Here is a 20,310-nt window from a genome sequence, read left to right on the forward strand (position 1 = left end):
GAAATAAAAATTTTGGAAAATCTCATTTTGTTTAACAACGAAATTTTTACTGGGGCCCACCGGGCATTTGCCCAGTTGGCCGGTGGGCCAGTCTGCCACTGCAGTAAAGCTATAGTGCAGCACAATGGCGAGACTATCGCTACATTGCTACTGACTCTAACAGCATATGACGAGCAGCTTGTTAGACCAGTGTCAAATCTCGAGAATAACTGGGAGCTCCATGGTAAACATCTCATGGATAATCAGCAATAATTGCAAGAATTGATCAATATTTAAAATTCCATGTTTTGGTATGTGTGATTTTTATTGTATTTCTATATTCAAACTCAAACTGGAACAGGAAAATATTCACCTAGCACAAAAACAAGGCTCCCACAGGTTCCATTCCCCCGTGGTCCCCAACCCGTGGAATTCAAGCCCCACCACAGACGGTAGAGTAGAGGCACCGGCTGGCTACTGTTGTTGTAACTTTGTTCACTTGTCGGTGCGTTGCGGTTTTGCGTAAGCGATTTACCGCTTTCCAGTATGATCCCCGGTAACTTTTTTGCTCATCTCCGGCACCCACCACAGAGCCGATGATGAAGATGAGGATGATGATGATGATGATGATGGTTTATTAGTTTGTTAGCTCTCGGATTGACCCGCAAAATTTATCTCCTTTCTTGTGCTTATGGTAGCGGCGGCGGCAGCAGCGGTTTCGAGTGGCGCCACTCGGTTAATAACAATCACATTTTCTGTACCCGATTCAATCTCGGGTTGTTTGTCTTAATTTATTTCTGTAATGCGAATCATTACCCCGTACGATTGAAGGTAAAGAAAAGAAAAGAAGAGAAAAAAAAAACAAATATTTGCACGAAGAGTGCTGCTTTTTGTTCTATATGTACAAAACGGTGCACGTTTCGATCGGAAACGATCTTGCGGTCTTGCGGGGGTGTCGGCAACCTATTTTCGGGCTTTCTTTCTTGCAGGCTGCGTTAGTCCGCTGTCGAATTCAGACATGTTTACCATCCGTGAAGCTTGAGCGTAGCCGGCCAGATCCTTGTTGTGCTGGCGCTGATCGTTGTCAAATCCGTGACGGCGTTTGCTTGGTCCACTAGCAGCCTTCGATATGCTAGTCCCCGCAGTCGGAGAACGCTTTGTCGATTTTGGTTTTGAGCGGTTATTGCTAGTAGGTCTAAAAACAATTGTCATTATTCGTATTCAAAATGATTAAATGTGTGATAAAACTTCTTACCCCTTTCGAAGTCCTTTACCAGCAAAGTTTCGAGCATTTTTCTCTGAACCCTTCTCCTCATGAGAAACAGACTGCTGCCGCACCAGTTGCTTCGGTGGATCCCGAAGTCCAAGGCACTTAGCGTAGTGACCCATGTTGACTGCTTTGATGGCAAAGATTCGCCGCAACTGTTTCGGAAAGTTTGAATAGTATCGCACCCAGGAAACGAATGCTGTTAGAAAAGTACAGGAAGAGCACAGAAGAAAAAAAAACAAGATATTAAACTCCCATCACTCTCGAGTCAAAAGCCCCGTAATCCCGGGTTTCATTTTCGTATTCAATTGAATTCGTTGAGTACCTGAAAACAAGATGCTCTCGAGAGTACCAGCAGGGAAGCCGGGACCACCTCGAACATAGACGATGACTAGCAATTATTATGTCATTTGGACGACTGCGACGACGGATCGCATAGCACCGAGAAGCAGCGGAAAAAGGGGAAAAAGATTAATCAAACATTTTCAATTGACGCAAATTTGAATAGGAAATTGTTGTGTGAGCAGCACACTTCTTCAGACTCAGTTCGATAGGGTGTGCTGGATTAGAGTAACGAATAACTTCTAACCTTGAACTGTTAAATTTATGTTTGATTCTATGGAGATTGAAAGTTTATGAACAGCCTTTCTGTTCAACAGTGGAAATTTATTTTGTTTGCGATTAGAAAAATACCGTTTTGGTAAAAACTAGGAACCACCCTAAACCACCGGGTGCCTAATGGGATTTGAAATAGTAATTGTGTTCGGTGGCTAGAGCCAGCGGTACGGTGCGCGCGGTTCCCGATCTAGAAACTCTTCTTGACTTCGGCTCTGAGTGCACGTAGGAAACGATAATTAATGGAAGTTACATTTAATGAAGGGAAATATTTTCCACTTTGGCACCATCGAAGACCCGGGACGGGAGTCTCTTCGGAAATCTGTGCGTTTGACGACTTGCGGTTCGCGAGGAATCGATAAATCGTCGGCCGCGTCATCACCGGCATCCGCAACAGTAGTGCAGTGGTCGGCTGGCGGCGAAGTGGCCTTTTCAAGTGGTAATTGAATTCTTACCGGGATCGAATAGGATTTTTTCTCTCCTTGCGTGTACCGCACATTACACTCAGTCGTGATTGTTTGTGGGATTTCGAGTCGTACGTACTGGGGGAAACGAACTAAAGAGGTCATATATCAAATGGGTGAGAAAACGGGGGTTTTCAACTACGATCCGGAGGAAACAGAGCGAGCTCCCAGCAAAAACTTCCTTAATGGATGGTTAATGACTGTGAATGGCTTCTAGCCGACCGGGCGGGCTGTGATTGTATGGGGGATTTCCGAGGATTTGCTGTTTCTGTGAAACAATGTATTCTCTCTCGTTGAGTGGATCTACTTTTACACTAACGAAATGCATGTGAAACTAAATTATATTTCCGCTGGACATGCTGAGCGTTCTGTTTCGTGGGAAATGGCACCGAAGGAATTATTGTACCTTTTGATTAATTCAGCCTTCTTTTACACGATAGCCAGGCCGTGAATTTAGAGTGCTTAATCGTATCATACGCATTCTGTTTGACCCTTTACTTCCTTAATATTACTTTCTATTTGTAATAGAAATCAAAAACTGCATTCGAGCTCAACTGCAATTTGGTTCTATTTTGGGAAACAATTGCAATTTTTAAATTTATAAGTACAGTACCGCCCCGCTAATCCGACAAATTTATACCCGGATTAGCGAATTTTGACTCGATAATCCGACAGTCAAACTGACGTCAGTGTGAGTTTGAAATGAGGTTTTGTTTACATCCATACGTAAATAACTCCGGAAATTTTTGAAAATATTTGTCGTAAGTACGCAATAATTATGTTTTATACTCAGTAATGCTCAATTTCGTCAACAAAATACTTTGAAATCAGTCTATTGAGAATAGCAATGAAAATGTTATAGCCATGGCAAAAGTTAACGTAGTTAGAAGCAGCACCATGTACCATTTCCATTTAGTTAGAAAGAGTGCCATTCTGACTTTAACGGAGACGCCAAACGAAGGTAGTGTTCGATTGAAAGAAGTCAAGTACAATACTTTTTAATTCGGAATTTTCCGGATTAGCGAGATCCGGACTATTGAGTCGTCGGATTATTGGATGTCGGATTAGCGGGGGGATACTATATATTTGATCTCCTCACTAATTTTTAGGAGATATTTGTTTTTAATTTTGATTTTTTTCTTCGCAAACAAAGTGAATCGAAACGATGAAAACGTTTATTGTCTCTCAGCCACTTGTACATCTATTATTGTAACGAAAAGCAATAAAATCCTTTTCCTTCATTTGAATGTGTATACTTGTAATCTGTCTCCTTTTTGGCAATCCCTATAAGGCGAGGCAAAATCTTTGTTACATTTTTAAGCCTCCCCCTTGTTAATGACCGCCCAATTACCCCCTTTCAGAAATCCCCTCGTCATCCAGCTACTTGCGCACCGTCTCGAAAAACTCGATGAGTTGTGGGAATAATTCAAGGAATTACAAGCCGAAATTGAGTGCAATCTTCAATTTTGTTGAATGAAGTGTTGCTGTATCTTTTGTAGTTACGGTGCTACATACAATGGTAGTACCTCAATAGTAACTAAATGAACGTACAGTGACTCAAACTCGAATTCGTACGGCACATGCAGATTTCGTTTTTCTACGATTAAAAGTTTAACAGAAGTTTTAGGGACATGTTATTCAAGTAAAATCATAGTGTCAGATGTTAATTTTAAGGTATGATATCTGGTTTTGGAAAAATGGTTTCTATTTATCTAAAAAAAATATTATAAATCAGCGTATGAAAAAATCCACTCAAATCCATATCCGTACGGGCTTCGAATTAACAGTTTTGACTTCGCAGATGTGGCTTAATTTCAAAGATTAGCATTTAGTATGGTATCCTTTGCTTATTTCAACTGCCTTTAGTAGTTTTGGAATGCTGTCTACCAGTTTTTTCATGTATTCGGTGGAAATTTGTTAGAAATTTGATGGTTTCTAACTTTTTTGTAGAAATATTCCAAAAGGTTTTCAATGGGATTGATGTCTGGAGATATTGTGGGAGAGTATCAATAAGTTTTAAGCAGTTGTAAAGTAACCGTATGGGTTTCTTAAGTGCTTTGTGCTTTGGCTGATAGCCTCGGTAAAATTTGAACCTCTGACTAAATCCCATTTTGTTGGCACTTGGCTTCAAATTTTGCTTTAAAATGTCTAAAGACATTTTGATTTATTATGCCATCGATGAAGACTAAATTGCTAACACCTTTAGCCGTAATCCACCCGCTTACCACCACTCCACCTCCACCCCAGCCGTGTTTAACCATCGCTTTCAAATTTTTTACATTTAGTTCATCGTTTGCCTTTTCCCAATACAAAACGACGACCACGGTAAATGCGATACTGTCATCTCTGACAGAATGCAAAGTGCATTAAAGGGGCATAGGTAGTACCTTTTACACCATATTTTTTGCGTTATTTCAAATATTTTTTTTTCTCAATAACGCGAAAGGTGAATCGAATCGGTTTTTTTTGCATTTAAAAGATTGCAATTAATACTAATATTTACAATTTTGTTATTATATGGTAACCTCTTCCCCTTTCCCCTGCGGCTCCTTGAAGATGACTATTAAAAAAACATGAATTGCGGTACCATGGATTGGCGCTGTGGGGCTTATCAGAATTAGAAAATTCCAAAACGACATGAAAGTATACTAAATTATCTCGTGTTTGACCCATCCTTTTTTAAAATTCGAACGCACAAAATGGCGGATATTGAAACATAAAAATAATGTTTTTAGTCGAAAAAATTGACTTTAAACATTTCCAAAAAACACAAAAATTGCAATATTGAAAAAAGGATGGGTCAAAAACTAGATAATTTTACTGGCTTTGAAACAAAAAAATGAAACATGAGAATTGCTTGAGCCGTTCTTGAGATATTTATGGTACCTACTTTCAAAACCTGGTTTCGAGAAAAACGGTGTTGGAAGTTTTTATTCGTTGTGTAATCGTTTCAGACATGCGCGGTACAAATAGCTGTAACTTTGTCAATTTTTGGAATTCATCCAAACGGCTTCAAACACATATGGTCAAAGTATTAATCTTTCGAAATAATCGTTAAAAAAAATTTGGTTTTCATAAATTGAAAATGTACTACACCCCCTTAAACTTCACATTATCATGGTGTAAACGCGAGGGATTGAACATATACATCGAAAACAATAATTGTGTCATTTACCGAAAGACGTAAAGTGTCCTTCACTGATCTAAAACTAGGAGATATTCCCAAGTAACAATTCTAAAAGCACTTGGTTTTAGTTAAATTTTATCAAGGTTTTATTGTGGTATTAATCATTACCTCTGGTTGTATTACGAGATTACGCAATACCAAGAGTCAAAATACACTTTTATAGTTTGCTATAGAAGGAAAATAAAATTGTTTACAAAACAACCCAAATAATAATTCTAAGTTTTATTACATACGTTCCTCCAGTGGTTTTCATGATCAATTTCATAAAACCGCTAATAAAACTATGAGCTCCACCAGAACTTCCTGATGACCGCTATAAAACTGTCTTCTAAGCAAGTAACTCACTCTTCAGAAGGTTTTTATAACCTTTTTAAGAACCAGGTTATAAGCTCAAGTAATCGTATCACGCTATGCTAAAATCAGTAATAAAACCAGTAATAAAGCTTTACGCTTTTCGCTCTGGTAAAAAGCTAAATCAGCTTTGTTACCTTCAAAATACAGCCGTCAGCAGAAAAGTTAAAGTTTTATTGTCAGATCATCCTGATCGATTTGGTTTATACCAGCCATAATAAAATATATTATAGAATATTTATTAAATTTTGAGCAATCACCGTTGGTTTGAAGCATATGCGGATTAAATTTTATCGTGCTTGTTGATATAATAGGTGGATAAAATCATTGGTCGTTTTAACAAAATGATCTGATTTTCGGTTTATTAGATTTCGATACTTCACCTATACAAAGGATCGAAACTTACCGCGACTATGTTAACTTTGACGCTTTAGAGTTGGAAAATGCCACTCATTCCGTTCATTGGGCCTATTGGTACTCTGTTAACGAACCCGATGAGTTAATGGAATTTTTTAATAGTCAACTTAGACGAATCCACGACCAGTGTATACCTTTCCGGACAAGCGGTGGTCATCAGCGCACCAACCTGTGGCTCAATTATGATGTCAAGAAGTCAATGCTGGAACGAGATTTAGCTTACAAAGATTGGTTGAATGCTCCGTTGGAGTCTAAAACTCAAGCGAGACAGCGTTATAAAGTACTGAGGAATCGGGCAAACGCATTGGTCAGAGCCTCAAAAGAACGCTACCTCAGCCACTACTTAGACGAAAGGATTCCTGCAAGTACTCTCTGGAAACGGATTAATAACCTTGGTGCTGGAAAGGAACAAATGTCAGCTGACTGTGAATTAGACCCTAACGAGATAAACTGGGTGTTTCTTGAAAGTTACTCGAATAGTGTACCCCAGGATGGACACAGACATTCTGCTCTTGCATCTCCGTACAGCTTCTCGTTCTGCCAAGTACAAGACTGGGAAGTGGTAAACGCAGCATGTGACATGAGATCAAATGCAATCGGCATCGATGGACTGCCGATAAGTTTCATTAAGATCGCCTTTCCGTTAGTTCTCCAACATATTACCTACATTTTCAATACCTTAATAGAATCTTTCACCTTTCCAACGTGTTGGAAGCAAGCTAAAATCATTCCACTCCGTAAAAAACCGCATTTGAACACGCTTGCAAATCTCAGACCTATCAGTATTTTGTGCTCAATATCAAAAGCATTCGAAAAACTGTTGAAGCAACAAATGTCAGTTTACATAACTGAGAACCATCTATTATCCGATTGGCAAGCTGGTTTCCGAAATGGCCACAGTATAAAAACAGCAACGCTACGCGTTTATGATGATTTAGTTGCTGCAACCGACAAAAAAGAGTCTGCTGTATTGCTTCTCCTGGACTTTTCCAAAGCGTTCAATACAATCCTGCATCGCAAGTTATGTTCGAAGCTTGAGACGAAGTTTAACTTTTCTTCCAGTGCACTAAGCCTCGTGGAATGGTAGCTCTCCAGAAGAACTCAAACAGTATATAGCGGTGGACTATGCTCTGAGGTTGACGTAATAACCTCTGGCGTACCACAAGGATCGGTAATCGGGCCCATGTTATTCAGTTGCTATATCAACGATCTCACAACAGTGCTAAAATGGTGCTCAATACAAATCTATGCCGACGATGTTCAACTGTATGTTAGACGTTTTGGTCCGTGTGCTGATGAGCTTATTAGAATGGTGAATGAAGATCTTGCTGGGGTAGCTGATTGGTCTGATAGGAATGAGCTACACGTGAATCAATCGAAAAGTAAGACTATTTTCGTCACAGGTCGCCGTCGTAACGCTATTCGCATCGAGTCGTTGCCTGCTGTTAACATGAAAGGACACAACATTGAATGGGTAGATAGCGCCGTGAATTTTGGGTTCGTGTTTCAAGCTGACTTGGGGTGGGACGCATGTAAATCCTACAGTCAACTCTATGAACAGATTGCGAGTTGCGCTCAACAGCTGTGTTCGTTTCGTCAACGGACTAAACCGTTACGCAAGAGTCAGTCATCTCCAACATAACCTAATAGGATGTCCGTTGAATAACTTATATGCATACCGGTCCTGTGTCTTCTTATGGAAACTGGTCAAAACGCAGACTTCACCAGCGCAGGGTGGCAACTACCTGGAAAACCTGGAATTGTCAGGGAATTTGAAATTACCTGAAAAAACCTGGAATAATCAGGGAATTTTTCAAACAAACCCCAATGATCGAATCATTGAGTAATCGAGAACACTTAGAAATAGATGAAGAAGTACGGCACACAAGCGATAGATTGGGTTATCGATAATTAGCTCAGTGTTTTGAAAAGGGCCTTATTCTGCGAGGCAAATGAAGTGATATAACAAATTTAGTTTGCACTCACTTTGCGCGTTTCGTTTGGCATTAGTCAAGTCGAATCGAATGTCATTGAAGTTTCAGGACGGACATTTTGTGACACAATTTGCAGAACATCGAAGTAAATGCCAGTGGTACCGCAGTGAAATTCGGTTTTAGAGAAAAATGTTCGAGAAATTCCACTGACTCACGGCAGTACATAAACTTGCCATACTGACTCTATATTGGACCCGGAAGAGTAAACCCCGATCAATCCATGCAAAGTGAAATAAGCCGCGTTGGTCAGAAAGTAGAACAGCCACCAGTGGTAAAGCGAAATTAAAAATTAGTTCAATTAAACTGCTTTTTTGCATGGCTTGTGGCTCGAAGAACGAAATTTAAACATATGAACATTTCCGCGTGGTTGGCAGAAAATCACCACGGCGAGTTCGAGAGCTAGCCGCAATGAGCACTAAAACTCCGCTTGCGCCTGAGTTTGTGAATAAACTTGCGCGGGAAAAAGAACAGATTAGGAACTTACGGGAGGAGTGTAATTTGCTGGTCAGCAGAATAAGAGAAAGTGATTGAAGAATTCGCCTAGGGAAATAGAGTAGGTGAGGAAATTTTTCTCAATACCTCGTAGATTGATAAACAATTCAAATATCAATGATCGAAACACTTTTTCAGTTAAAATTATATCGCAATATGAAACCTAGAATTTTATTAAACACCAGGAAAAACCTGGCAAAATCAGGGAATTTAGTTTTTCGTATCCAGTTGCCACCCTGCAGCGCTTTTCCAAAGATTGACTCCGTTTCAAAATCGTCGTTTGCAGAACTTTATCATTCCACTGAACAACACGGCAGGCTACGCAAGCTTAATGTTCGTCAGAGGTGTGGTAAATTGGAATATGATGCCAACAACAATCAAGCGTTTCACTTCGGAAGCAAATTTCAATTTCTGTTTTATCAAGGTATTATAAAACGGTAACACTATAAAACTAACAGGTTTATTGCGGTTTGACAAAAAACCGTAACCGTAACCTACCACAATAAATTTGCCAGGTAACTCTTTTAAAGAGTGTCCCTCATTAAATTGCATCACAGAAAAAACGCTGTAGAAAATTGTCCATTGAGTATTTTCTCTTGAAAATTTGCCTGGAAGTAGTTTAGGGTGTATTGTTTACACTGATTTTTATCGCTGTCAGTTTTTGAAAAAATGAAAAAAATGGCGTCACCCGAAAAGCAACGTCGCGAATTGATTTTGCTCAAGCACCTAGAAAATCTTCAATCTACCCCCAATAGCAAGAGAATTCGAAGCGCAATATCAGGAGTGTTGCGGAAAGGGGATGAACTGTCCTGTATGTTATTCTATATCGGGCATCGAAACGAGAGGAACGATCTTCAGCAGGAGTAGCCAACTCCTTCTAGCCTTCGCAGACGACCTCGACGTCATTACTAGAAACCTTGCGACGGCGGAGGTAATCTACGCCAGACTAAAAACGGACGCTAGGAGGATAGGGTTACAAATCAAAACGTCGAAAATCAAATACAGCCAGAATTCGTTAATTGGGCCACGATTATCGAGTCGTGTTCGTTAATTGGGCTGACTGACAGTTTCCTGAGGGGTACGCAAATTATTTTTGTCTCTGATTTTGAACTTTCGTGACTCGGAATACATATTGAAAACCTGGTTAAGTTTAAAATTGGAGTAAGTAAACATTTCGGGTTGCTGTCTATGCATTCCAGTATGATGCTTAATAATCGACTATTGATATGACTAGTTTGTTTTTAACCAAACAATGGCTGTATCGTCAGGAAGAACAGTGACAAAACGCAAATATCACATTACCTCTAGCTAAAAAGTTAGACGTAATCCGTAACGTTGAATCCAGTGGATTATCCCATGAGCAACAATAAATATGATTTTGAATCGCATTTCTAGACCCCCCAAATGATTCATTTTGACAGAGAATTTTGACATTTCCGCCCAACTAGCGAACGCCCAATTTACGAACCGCCCTATTTATTTATTTATTTACTGGTCTTCGACTATGTCGCACAGACAGTTCTTAATATAGATTTATTCTAAGTTTAAAGGTACTTCTGGTTGCATTGAAATCATAACAGTCAGGCACAATATTAAATTCACGAGAACACACGTCAATTGGATTACTTCGGGCGAAGAGAGTACGATGTAACGGCAGTCGAAAGAAATCCGCTCGTCGGGTATGCCTAGATGGTACGTTGAAACGAACTTGGCCTAGCAGCTCCGGGCTATCAATATTACTTTCCAGAAGATCGTATATAAACAAGCGTTGCAACATAGTTCTCCTGTTGGTCGAAGTAGGTAGGCGTACAAGAGCACATAGGTGTTCATACGAAGGCAGACGAATTGGATCATTTCAGGGTCCATATCATAGCATTCGCAGAGCATATCAAATGAAGTGACGCTGGATTTGTTCAATCTGGTTGATATGGACAACATGGTAGGGTGCCCATACAAGCAAACCATATTCCAGAATGCTGCGTACGATCGCACAGTAGAGCGACTTCAGGAAATAGATATCGTCGAACTGCTGCGTATTCCTTTTAATGAAGCCCAGCATAGCGTAAGCCTTAGCAGTAGTAACTGCAACATGCTGAGCAAAACATAATTTGCTGTCCAAGAGAATGCCCAAATCTTTAACAGAATTGACTCGGGTAATACTGACAGTTTCCATTTTATAATCAAACAAGATTATGCGTCTATTTCTGCAAAATGATGACGTTGCATTTTTGAACATTCACGTCCATCCCGTTCAGTGAGCAATATACAAAATGACGATGTACAAAACGCTAACTAAGCCGGTAGGCCTCTACGGACAGTAACAGTAACTGAGGCAGTAACTTTGCTTACGGAAGACATACGTGCACTAACCGTATTTGAACTATTTTTGGCGGAGTACAAATAGAAAGCAGAGAGTGGCGAAGGCGTATGAACCACGAGCTACAGGCACTAGTTGGAGAGGTTCCCATCGTACACCTTGCGAAATCCGTTCTCTTCAAGAACCTCACCGACACCGGAAATAGAGGGGCCCAACGTGCTAGATGGCTTGACCAGATTGAAGCCGGCTTGCGTGTGTCGAGACGCGCAACGAATTGGCGACGAGTAGGTCCTGGTCGAGTACAATGGAGAAAAATTCTTGATGCGGCAAGAGCCACCCCGGCTCGACACATCTATTTGCTTGGTACAAAATAAAAGGTACTAGTCAAAGGACAAATACGTTCGTACATCAAATGTAAATTTTGGTCGAAAAAAGCAAAAAATGCAAAGAAACAACTCTGCTTAATTATATTCACAGCAAAAAGTTGGTAAAAAATACTTTTTACTGCAAATTGGAACTGTCCAAAAATAGGAACATAAACAATGATTACAAAAAAATATTTTACATATATTCAATTTCATTATCTATGACCATTATCATTTCTTAAATATGTTATAATGTTACCGCTTGATGGCAAAGAAAAAGTTGTAATTATTATTTGTAGAATTATTTTTTATGGTTTTATTTCAGAATGAAATAACCGTTCAGAATGTGGTGATTGCACCTAGAAATATTATAAAAATGAATATATTTGCATCAAATTCTGCGATTGAGCTATGACTTATATCTGCATGAATAATATTACATGCTGACAATTTTGAAATCCACGAGTGTTCAGCAGAAAATAGCTTTTTGTTTAACATCACATCGTTAGTTCAGTGACTAAGCGGCAGCGAATGAATGACGGACAATCCATGTGCTTTTGATTTTAATTTCTTTTTTAAACTCCTAGAAAGGAACCGTTAAATGAGTAAACATGGATATTGCTGGCTTAGTTGGTTGCGAGGTACGATGGTGGTCTAACAAGTCAGCCGTCGTATGTTCGAATCTCGTCTAGGCGGTGCTGCTAGATAGAGTTAGTAGGATTGTTGCATTGACCCCGTAACTGTCCTGTACTCTAATAGCCGGCTGTGAAGTCAAGTCTTAGAAAAAACGTTCAAGCCTTAGCTTTTTTGGATATTGCTATTTATATTTACAGAACGTTCGAGATCATAAACTTATGAGTTATGAGTTGTAGTAGAGTATTAAGAAATTTCCTCGAAAGGCGTGATAGGCGCTGCGCGGTGCTAAAGCGTGACACGGTACTACATTTCTTTCTTGCTGTCTCGTATAGCTTCACAGGAAAATCAAGAATTTATGCCCAAATTATACTTATTTTACATAAGAATCGGCAGATATAACGCCAGGTAGATTTTTATGCCGAGCAGAATTAGATCCACTTTCAACATTACCGTCGGAATTAAATACGAAAAATATTTTGCGCAATCGTTGTCAATGTTTTACTTCTTGGTACTTGAACTGCATTGTTTTCTCACCAACGGTCAATAATATGTCAACTACAAATGCTATTAATATACCATCCTTTTCAGAAGAGCATCCTCATTCCCATTTCATATCGTATCGAATTGCACACTATTAAGAACGGCAAGGATACGGTTATACGCGTACAAAAACTAACCCGAAAATTTCATTCCCCGTACTGAGGTGGTGACGTGGTGGTGTATGTACAACTTTCGCTTGTCTGCTATTTTATTGCTCTTGTGTTACAATTGGTTTTATGCATTATACTCTTAATTTTATTTCCTCCCCTAATTGGAAGAGATATGCGCCTCGCTGCTGCGCGTCTACGTTCCCTTGCACGTTTCGCACTAACCGCTTCCCTGCGAGGGAGCGTTCTATGCATATTCAGATGAGCCCAAGGGAAGGACACGTCTTTTTCGGATGCTTCAATAACGGTTTGCCATTGATTGAATCGAAAGGTAAAAGCTGACCTGACACAGGCGGAATAACCGATATACCGCATTGAACTTTTCGTAAGGAAAATCCGGATTTGACTCAACGTCGATTGCCACCATCGAATCCACCCCATCAGCTGAGTAATAATCAGCAGGGAACACTTCTGTGTAGATTATGTGTGTTTTTAACAGTAATTAAATTCACCAGAAACAACAATAAAATCCGAGCTCATTGAAGTGGTGCTACCGTTGTATCGCTTCCCGCTTCTTCCGAGGGGGTGAATCGCACAAATGGCAGTCGAGTCTATTGCTGGCGTTACGTTACGTACTACGGAAAGCTAGCCAAGGGGCCACCCACTGCGCCAAAAGTGCCAAAGCGAGAAATGGGAAAATTATTATCTAACAATAAAATAATAATTCTGTCTCCGCCGCTCCGATTGTGAATTATTGAATAGCTTCATTCGATCAGCTACTAGTAAAGTTCGGTTCGGCCGGACGCTTCCCGTGTTCAGCTTTGGGCATTGTGTTCTGCTGAGTACGGTTACTGAACACAATTTTAGCCCTTCGGGCGGCGAACGGGCTTTCACCGGTGTTCCGTAAATGTGAACATTTGAAAACAATCGACGCCGGTGCGAAGTTTGCCCTGTGGCGATTTTCTTTTGCGTTTTATACAGAACATCGAAAGTGGGATTCTAAGCAGAAGAAAGCATCTAAATGCTGAGTAACAATATCGGTTCCTGTCCCGCTGGTACTAACGTTGTTGTTGTAGTTGTACTGTTGTTAATGGGATAAATTTAGCCGGAAGGGAGAGCTAAATGTGTGCTACTGAAGTTAACCAGATTTAGCCTGTTTCGAAGCGAGAGAACACAGCGGGAGCCCTTGTCGAGATGTTTTACGACCTGGTAACACCATGTGGCTAATTGCACCATATGAAGCCAACTAATTCGAGACGTGTTTTTTTTTTTGTAATCTTAACACGACTTCAACGGATTGACCTGTCTTGAGAGAGATTACAACTAAATAGCGTCACACTTTGTTGTTCGCGGTCAGGTAAAGAAATTACCCAGAACACGTTGATTACCAGAATAGCTTTCCTATTGATGGCGATAAATCAAAACTGTACTATAAATCACAAATTGGACAACTATGAACAAGCATTTTTTAATTTTGCTTTATTTTATTTTACTTAGTTGGTTTATAGAATTTACCAATCCCTGATTTATTTAACATTATCACAGAACCCCGTAGATAGACTCTCAGAAGGTAAGCCTAGCTATCCCCTGGGAAGTCAAACACAAATGACCATAATTTAGCACAGCAAGTAGTAAAGCTTATTAACCGAAATTCCGCAAATTGAATTCCGAACCATGGTCTGATACTGGGAGCCGTTAGTTAGTGGTATTAATCCGACTCACCCACTAATGCAACAATGCCACACAAGCCAACAAGCCAGTCATAGTGTCTGTTTTGAAAATCTAATTCCGTTTTTCCTTGCCAAGTCCCGTGCAACTTCGAGCAAGGACCGGCTGCGATAAATAATATCAATTAATTGCGCCCGGTCATTCTATCCCTAGCCAATTGGGTTAGCCCCAATTGGGAACTTGCAGCAAACACAAGCAGGCACAGTCTCATGATTAGGGACAAATAACGATGATTCCCTTTGTTCCGAAATAACCCATGCCAGCGGAGAGCTAGATGGGCAAAGGCAATTGAATTTTGCAACAGGAAGTACATTATGCCAACTACATGTGATTAGAGTGTGATAATGCCTAACTCAATCAGTTTGATGACCGATCTATTGCAGTTCGGTCACCAGCTGGTGATAAAATTTTACGTCCACCGAAAACGGGAAGCTTCCTCGTTGGTTTTGTGAGCGAACATGTCGATATTCGTAACTTACCTTTACAAGCCCGACCGTACAGTTCCTTTTCCGTGGCTACCAACTTCTCGTATCGGTGCTGCAGCTCGATGGATGCTTGTTCCCGGTTTTTGTGTTTCCGTGCTGCCGGTGCATTCAGCAGTTCCCCGATTCGACTGAATATTGGGTCCACCTTTTCCTCGAACAGTTTTATCTGTTTGACGGCTAAATATTTGGCGAATTCCACTTCCGAAGGTTCCAGGAACAGCACAGCCTTACCGCTTTGTCCGGCGCGAGCCGTCCGACCTACACGATGAACATAGTCGGCTAGTATTTGTGGCGCGTGATACTGGATTACTAAGTCAACGCTGGGGACATCAATCCCCCGTGCAACGACGTCAGTACAGAGCAAAATTGCTGATTTGGAAGAGCGAAATTCTCGAAACACCGAGCTCCTTTCAATTTGTGTCATTTTTCCATGCAGTTTAAAAAAATTAACATTGGGCAGTAGGACCGCTTCATCTCCATTTTTGTCTTGCTCCGATTCAGATTCACTGACATCATCATCTTCCGAATCATTTTCATCATCCGAATCTGGTTTCTTTTGCGTTAAAACTTCCACCATAACGTCATAGTGATAATCTACTAGATCTTGAGTGGCGAGAAAGACTAGGGCTTTGCTGACTTTTCTGTTTAACTCATACGCTAACAGTCCACTAAGGGTCACTAATCTTAACTTTGGAGGAATCACTAGATAGCTTTGCCGTACCGTAGCAGGGATTGTTATTCGTTCCTCTAAGTCTTCCACCCGTATGCTATCAAACTGCCGCTCCACCACAATGTCACTCGTATCCACGTAAATCGGATCACTCAGAGTCAATCCAGCTAATTCTTTCACCGACCGCGTTAAAGTAGCAGAAAGAAGGATCGTTTGAATGCCGTTCGCTTGATCCTTCTCTTCACCAGAATTTTTAATCGATTCCACTATCTGCTTTATATCCTTCTCATAACCCAACTCCAACATCCTATCTGCTTCATCCAGAATCAAATATTGCACCGAATTTAATTTCATTGATTCGGTGTTTTTAATATGATCACAGAAACGTCCGGGAGTTCCAATCAAAATATTCAACCCGGCTCGCAGTCGTGCCTTTTCCGCCTTGCGCTTTTCTCCTCCGCACAGATAACCGGATACGATCCAGGTGAATGGTTTTAGCAACTTAATAAACAGCTCATAAGTCTGCAAGGCAAGCTCCCTTGTGGGAACGATCACAACCGCCAGTATACCATCGGTGCGGGTAATTCGCACCTCTTGTGAATGCAACTTCTCCACAAGCGGCATTGCGTACGCTAGGGTTTTGCCAGAACCGGTCTGCGCCCGTATCAGCACGTCTCGTCCTTGAAGGATGTGTGGAACGGAAAGGTTCTGAACCACCGTTAGGTTACGAAATCCAAGCAAATCGGCTATGTTCTTTTTCTGGTGCGCATGAATCGCCAGCGAATCTATGGCAACATCGCTAAAAACTTTCTCCGTCAAGGGATGCACTTCCGGCAAATCCACTTTGGGCATTTGCGTCTTCAACCGATCGAACATATTTGCTTTTCGGTTGGTTTTGATTTTCTTGAACTCATCGCTGAGAGAGAATTTCGATTCGGATTGGGGGGTTTTCCGTTCTGGTTTTTGTCTTACTTTTAACTCTGGCTTCACGTGTAATTTGCTTTTCTCTATTTTCGCCGGTTGATCAGGGATCTTTTGAGCAACATTGGTCTGTTCAACGACAGGAGGCTCGGCGGATTTTGCAGTTTTCGTGGTACACGCTTGTGTCGGTACAGCTCGTTTTCTGGCGACAATAGCCTTCACGGGCTGACTTTTGTTAAACACCATAGAAAAAGTTCCGCCGCTATCGGTTCCACCGAAAGTTTTTTTCTTTTTCTAAAATAACAAACTAAACATTGCATTGAATTTCTACAAACTATGATAGGATTTATATACCTTCTCCTCCTTCCGTTCGTCGTTGGTAATAAAATTGCTTAACATTATATCCATCTTTGCTGCTATAGTAAAACAAAATCACACAGAACAAGACGTATTTCACTTTCGTTACTTAACAAAACTAAAGAATTAGAATATTAACCGGTAGAACAACCAGAACCAAGCCCAACTTGTACTAGTAAAAGCAAAACAAACGTACACACTATACACGTGCTGAGGTAGCGCAAAACAAAACGTCAAAAATTCCAACACACTCATCGCGCTCTCGCGGTATGAGAAATATTGCTCTCACTCTCCCACAGTCACCAAACGTAAAAACATTTGTACATGCATAAATTTGGTATAGTTTCTTTGCATTATAAATCTTTATTCCGCCTTGAGAATTCCGTATGTTGAATTTCACTTCACACTCAATATTTTGAAATATTTTCTCAATCTACCTTTTTCTTGAATAAAAATATAAGTCGATTATTTGGTTTTCATTTGAAAATATTCTGCAATAGGTCTCGTCTAATATTACGTAATGTAGAAAGCGGTGGATTTTTATTTTAAATTGTTATTAATTTTTTGGAGACGGGGCCTTAAACGATACTGCCGAGCGTAACATCTATACCTATAAAGAAGGATTTCTGTCTGTCTGTCTGTCTGTCTGTCTGTCTGTCTGTCCTGTGTTCCTTATAGAATCAAAAACTATTGAACCAATCGGCGTGAAAATTTGCATGTAGAGGTTTTTGGGGCCAGGAAAGGTTTTAGTGATGGTTAGAGACCCCTCCCCCCACTAAGAGGAGGGGCTCCCATACAAATGAAACATAAATTTCTGCATAACTCGAGAACTAATCAAGCAAATAGAATCAAATTTGGCATGTGGGTGTTTTCGGTGACAAGAATTTATTCTAGGGTAATTTGAGACCCCTCACCTCTTTATAAGGGGAATTATAACTCCTCTCCCCTTTAAGAGGGGGGGTTTCCATACAAATTTCCTCATAACTCGAGAACTAATCAAGCAAATGGAACCAAATTTGGCATGTGAAAGTTTTCGAGGGCAAGAAAATTTTCTATGTTGAATTAGGACCCCTCCTCACTTTAAGAGGGGGGGCTCCTGTACAAATGAAATACCAATTTCCTCATAACTCGAGAACTAATCAAGCAAATGGAACCAAATTTGGCATGTGTGTGTTTTTGGAGACAAAATTTTTTTCTATGATGCATTGGGACCCCTCCCCACTTTAAGTGGGGGGGGGGCTCCTATACAAACGAAATACAAATTTCCTTATAACTCGAGAGCTAATCCAGCAAATGGAACCAAATTTGGCATGTAGGTGTTTTTGGAGGCAAGAATTTTTTCTATGATGAATAAGAACCTCTCCCCACTTTAGGAGGGGGGGCTCCTATACAAATGAAATACAAATTTCCTCATAACTCGAGAACTAATCAAGCAAATAGAACCAAATTTGGCATGTGGGTGTTTTCGGTGACAAGAATTTATTCTATGGTAAATTGAGACCCCTCCCTCTTTATAAGGGGAATTGTAACTCCTCTCCCCTTTAAGAGGGGGGGCTTCCATACAAATTTCCTCATAACTCGAGAACTAATCAAGCAAATGGAACCAAATTTGGCATGTGAAGGTTTTCGAGGACAGGAAAATTTTCTACGGTGAATTAGGACCCCTCCCCACTCTAAGAGGGGGGGCTCCTGTACAAATGAAATACAAATTTCCTCCTAACTCGAGAACTAATCAAGCAAATAGAACAACATTTGGCATGTGGGTGTTTTTTTTGGTGACAAGAATTTAATCTATGTTAAATTGAGACCCCTCCCTCTTTATAAGGGGAATTGTAACTCCTCTCCCCTTTAAGAGGGGGGGCTTCCATACAAATTTCCTCATAATTCGAGAACTAATCAAGCAAATGGAACCATATCTGGCATGTGGGTGTTTTTGGAGGCAACCATTTTTCCCATTATGAATTAGGACTTCTTACCTTTTTAGGAGGGGGGGGGGGCTCCCATTCAAACGAAATACAAATTTGCTCATAACTTTAGAACTAATCAAGCAAATGGAACCAAATTTGGCATGTGAGAGTTTTAGATGGCAGAATTTTTTTTCTGTGGTGTATTACGACCCCTTTCCCTTTTAAGAGGGTGGGCTCCCATACAAATGAAATACAAATTTCCTTATAATTTGAGTACTAATCAAGCAAATGGAACCAAATTTGGCATGTAGGAGATTTTTGAGTTTTGAATTTATTTTATGATAGTTAGAGACCTCTCACCCCTGTGGTAGGGGGATATGGACTCTCATACAAATAAAACAGAAATTTTTGCGAAACTCAAAAATTAATCCAACTCGAGAAATTCGAGACTCTTCCATAAAACATTAATCAATAACAAGACCACAAAAACTATCTATAGTAACACTAGATCATTCAGGACGAGCCGGTCGCGAGTGTTGCCGGTGACCCGCCGTCGGAAGCGCCGCCCACTGGGGGGCTTGCAAAACTCGAGATAGTGACAAAGATCATCCGAGATTCATGATTTATGTACAACACAGGTTAATTTGTGGCAATACGAAGTTTGTCGGGTCAGCTAGTTACAGATAAAAATATCGAAAAAATAAATTCGGCATCAACTTTTCAAAAGGGCCTAACTGCAAAATCTAAACAAACCGAGTGAGAGATATTTTCTGCTGGACTATCGAAGCGGAAAATTACCCAAAAACTAGTTACCCGATATTTGTGAACTAAATTTAAATTCTTAAACGGATCACAAATAAATACTTTATTCACAATTTTAAATACGATATCAAATAATTTAGGAGTCACAAGTTTATGCATGCACAACTTGGTGCTTTAATTCATCTCTCTCATCCCTCTTTGTTGGCTTGTCGCTCTCGACGATTTCGCTGAATCCCTGTGACTGAGAACATATAGTAACAGCACAAACAGAGATAACAGAGCAACAAATCAGACAGTTCTCGCGTCACTTTTCATTTCGTCCAATGTAACAAATGTAAACAAATCCGGTTTATCACAACAAATTATTGCTCTTTTTAAACTCTATGTTTTACAAAAACACCTGCCCAAATAGAACTATTTTGAGGTTAAAAAATTAGCATTATCAAAATGTCCAATGTGCACATTCGAATTACGGATGACTGACTGTTACTTCGGTCGCTCTCATCTGATGTCCAAAGTGCAAAAAAAATCAAAACAAACCCAATCTGTACATTGGACGTTTAGCAAGTGAAAGTTTTTTTTCGCATTATTTATGCATTTTAAGTGAAACAAGTGGCCTAATATTGAAAAATAGCCTCGAAAATAGTGTAGCACGGCAACGCACGTATTTTACGGTGATCTCGCTTAATTTATGTGCAATAGCCTGGAAAAATAAAAGCGTCCAAAGTACAGTATGAGATGGTAAACAG

General features: G+C 40.2%; 1 protein-coding gene across 1 annotated transcript; it reads right to left on the reverse strand.

Moving 5' to 3' along the window:
* Positions 1–363: 363 nt before the first annotated feature.
* Positions 364–17,011, reverse strand: LOC128741305 (probable ATP-dependent RNA helicase CG8611). Its single transcript, XM_053837036.1, has 4 exons — positions 16,890–17,011; positions 14,939–16,829; positions 1,235–1,445; positions 364–1,174 (listed from the first exon to the last, which is right to left on the reverse strand). The coding sequence occupies exons 1-4, from the start codon at positions 16,941–16,943 to the stop codon at positions 943–945; spliced, it is 2,388 nt and encodes a 795-aa protein (XP_053693011.1). The 5' UTR covers positions 16,944–17,011; the 3' UTR covers positions 364–942.
* Positions 17,012–20,310: the final 3,299 nt, after the last annotated feature.

The sequence above is a fragment of the Sabethes cyaneus genome, chromosome 1 (genome assembly GCF_943734655.1).
Source record: "Sabethes cyaneus chromosome 1, idSabCyanKW18_F2, whole genome shotgun sequence".
Lineage (NCBI taxonomy): Eukaryota > Metazoa > Arthropoda > Insecta > Diptera > Culicidae > Sabethes > Sabethes cyaneus.

Coding starts and splice junctions, on each gene's coding strand:
- LOC128741305 (XM_053837036.1), bottom strand. CDS start 16,943: ATGGATATAATGTTAAGCAATTTTATTACCAACGACGAACGGAAGGAG. Junction 16,830..16,889: donor ACGAACGGAAGGAGGAGAAG/GTATATAAATCC, acceptor TTGTTATTTTAG/AAAAAGAAAAAAACTTTCGG. Junction 1,446..14,938: donor GTACGGTCGGGCTTGTAAAG/GTAAGTTACGAA, acceptor CTTTTCTAACAG/CATTCGTTTCCTGGGTGCGA.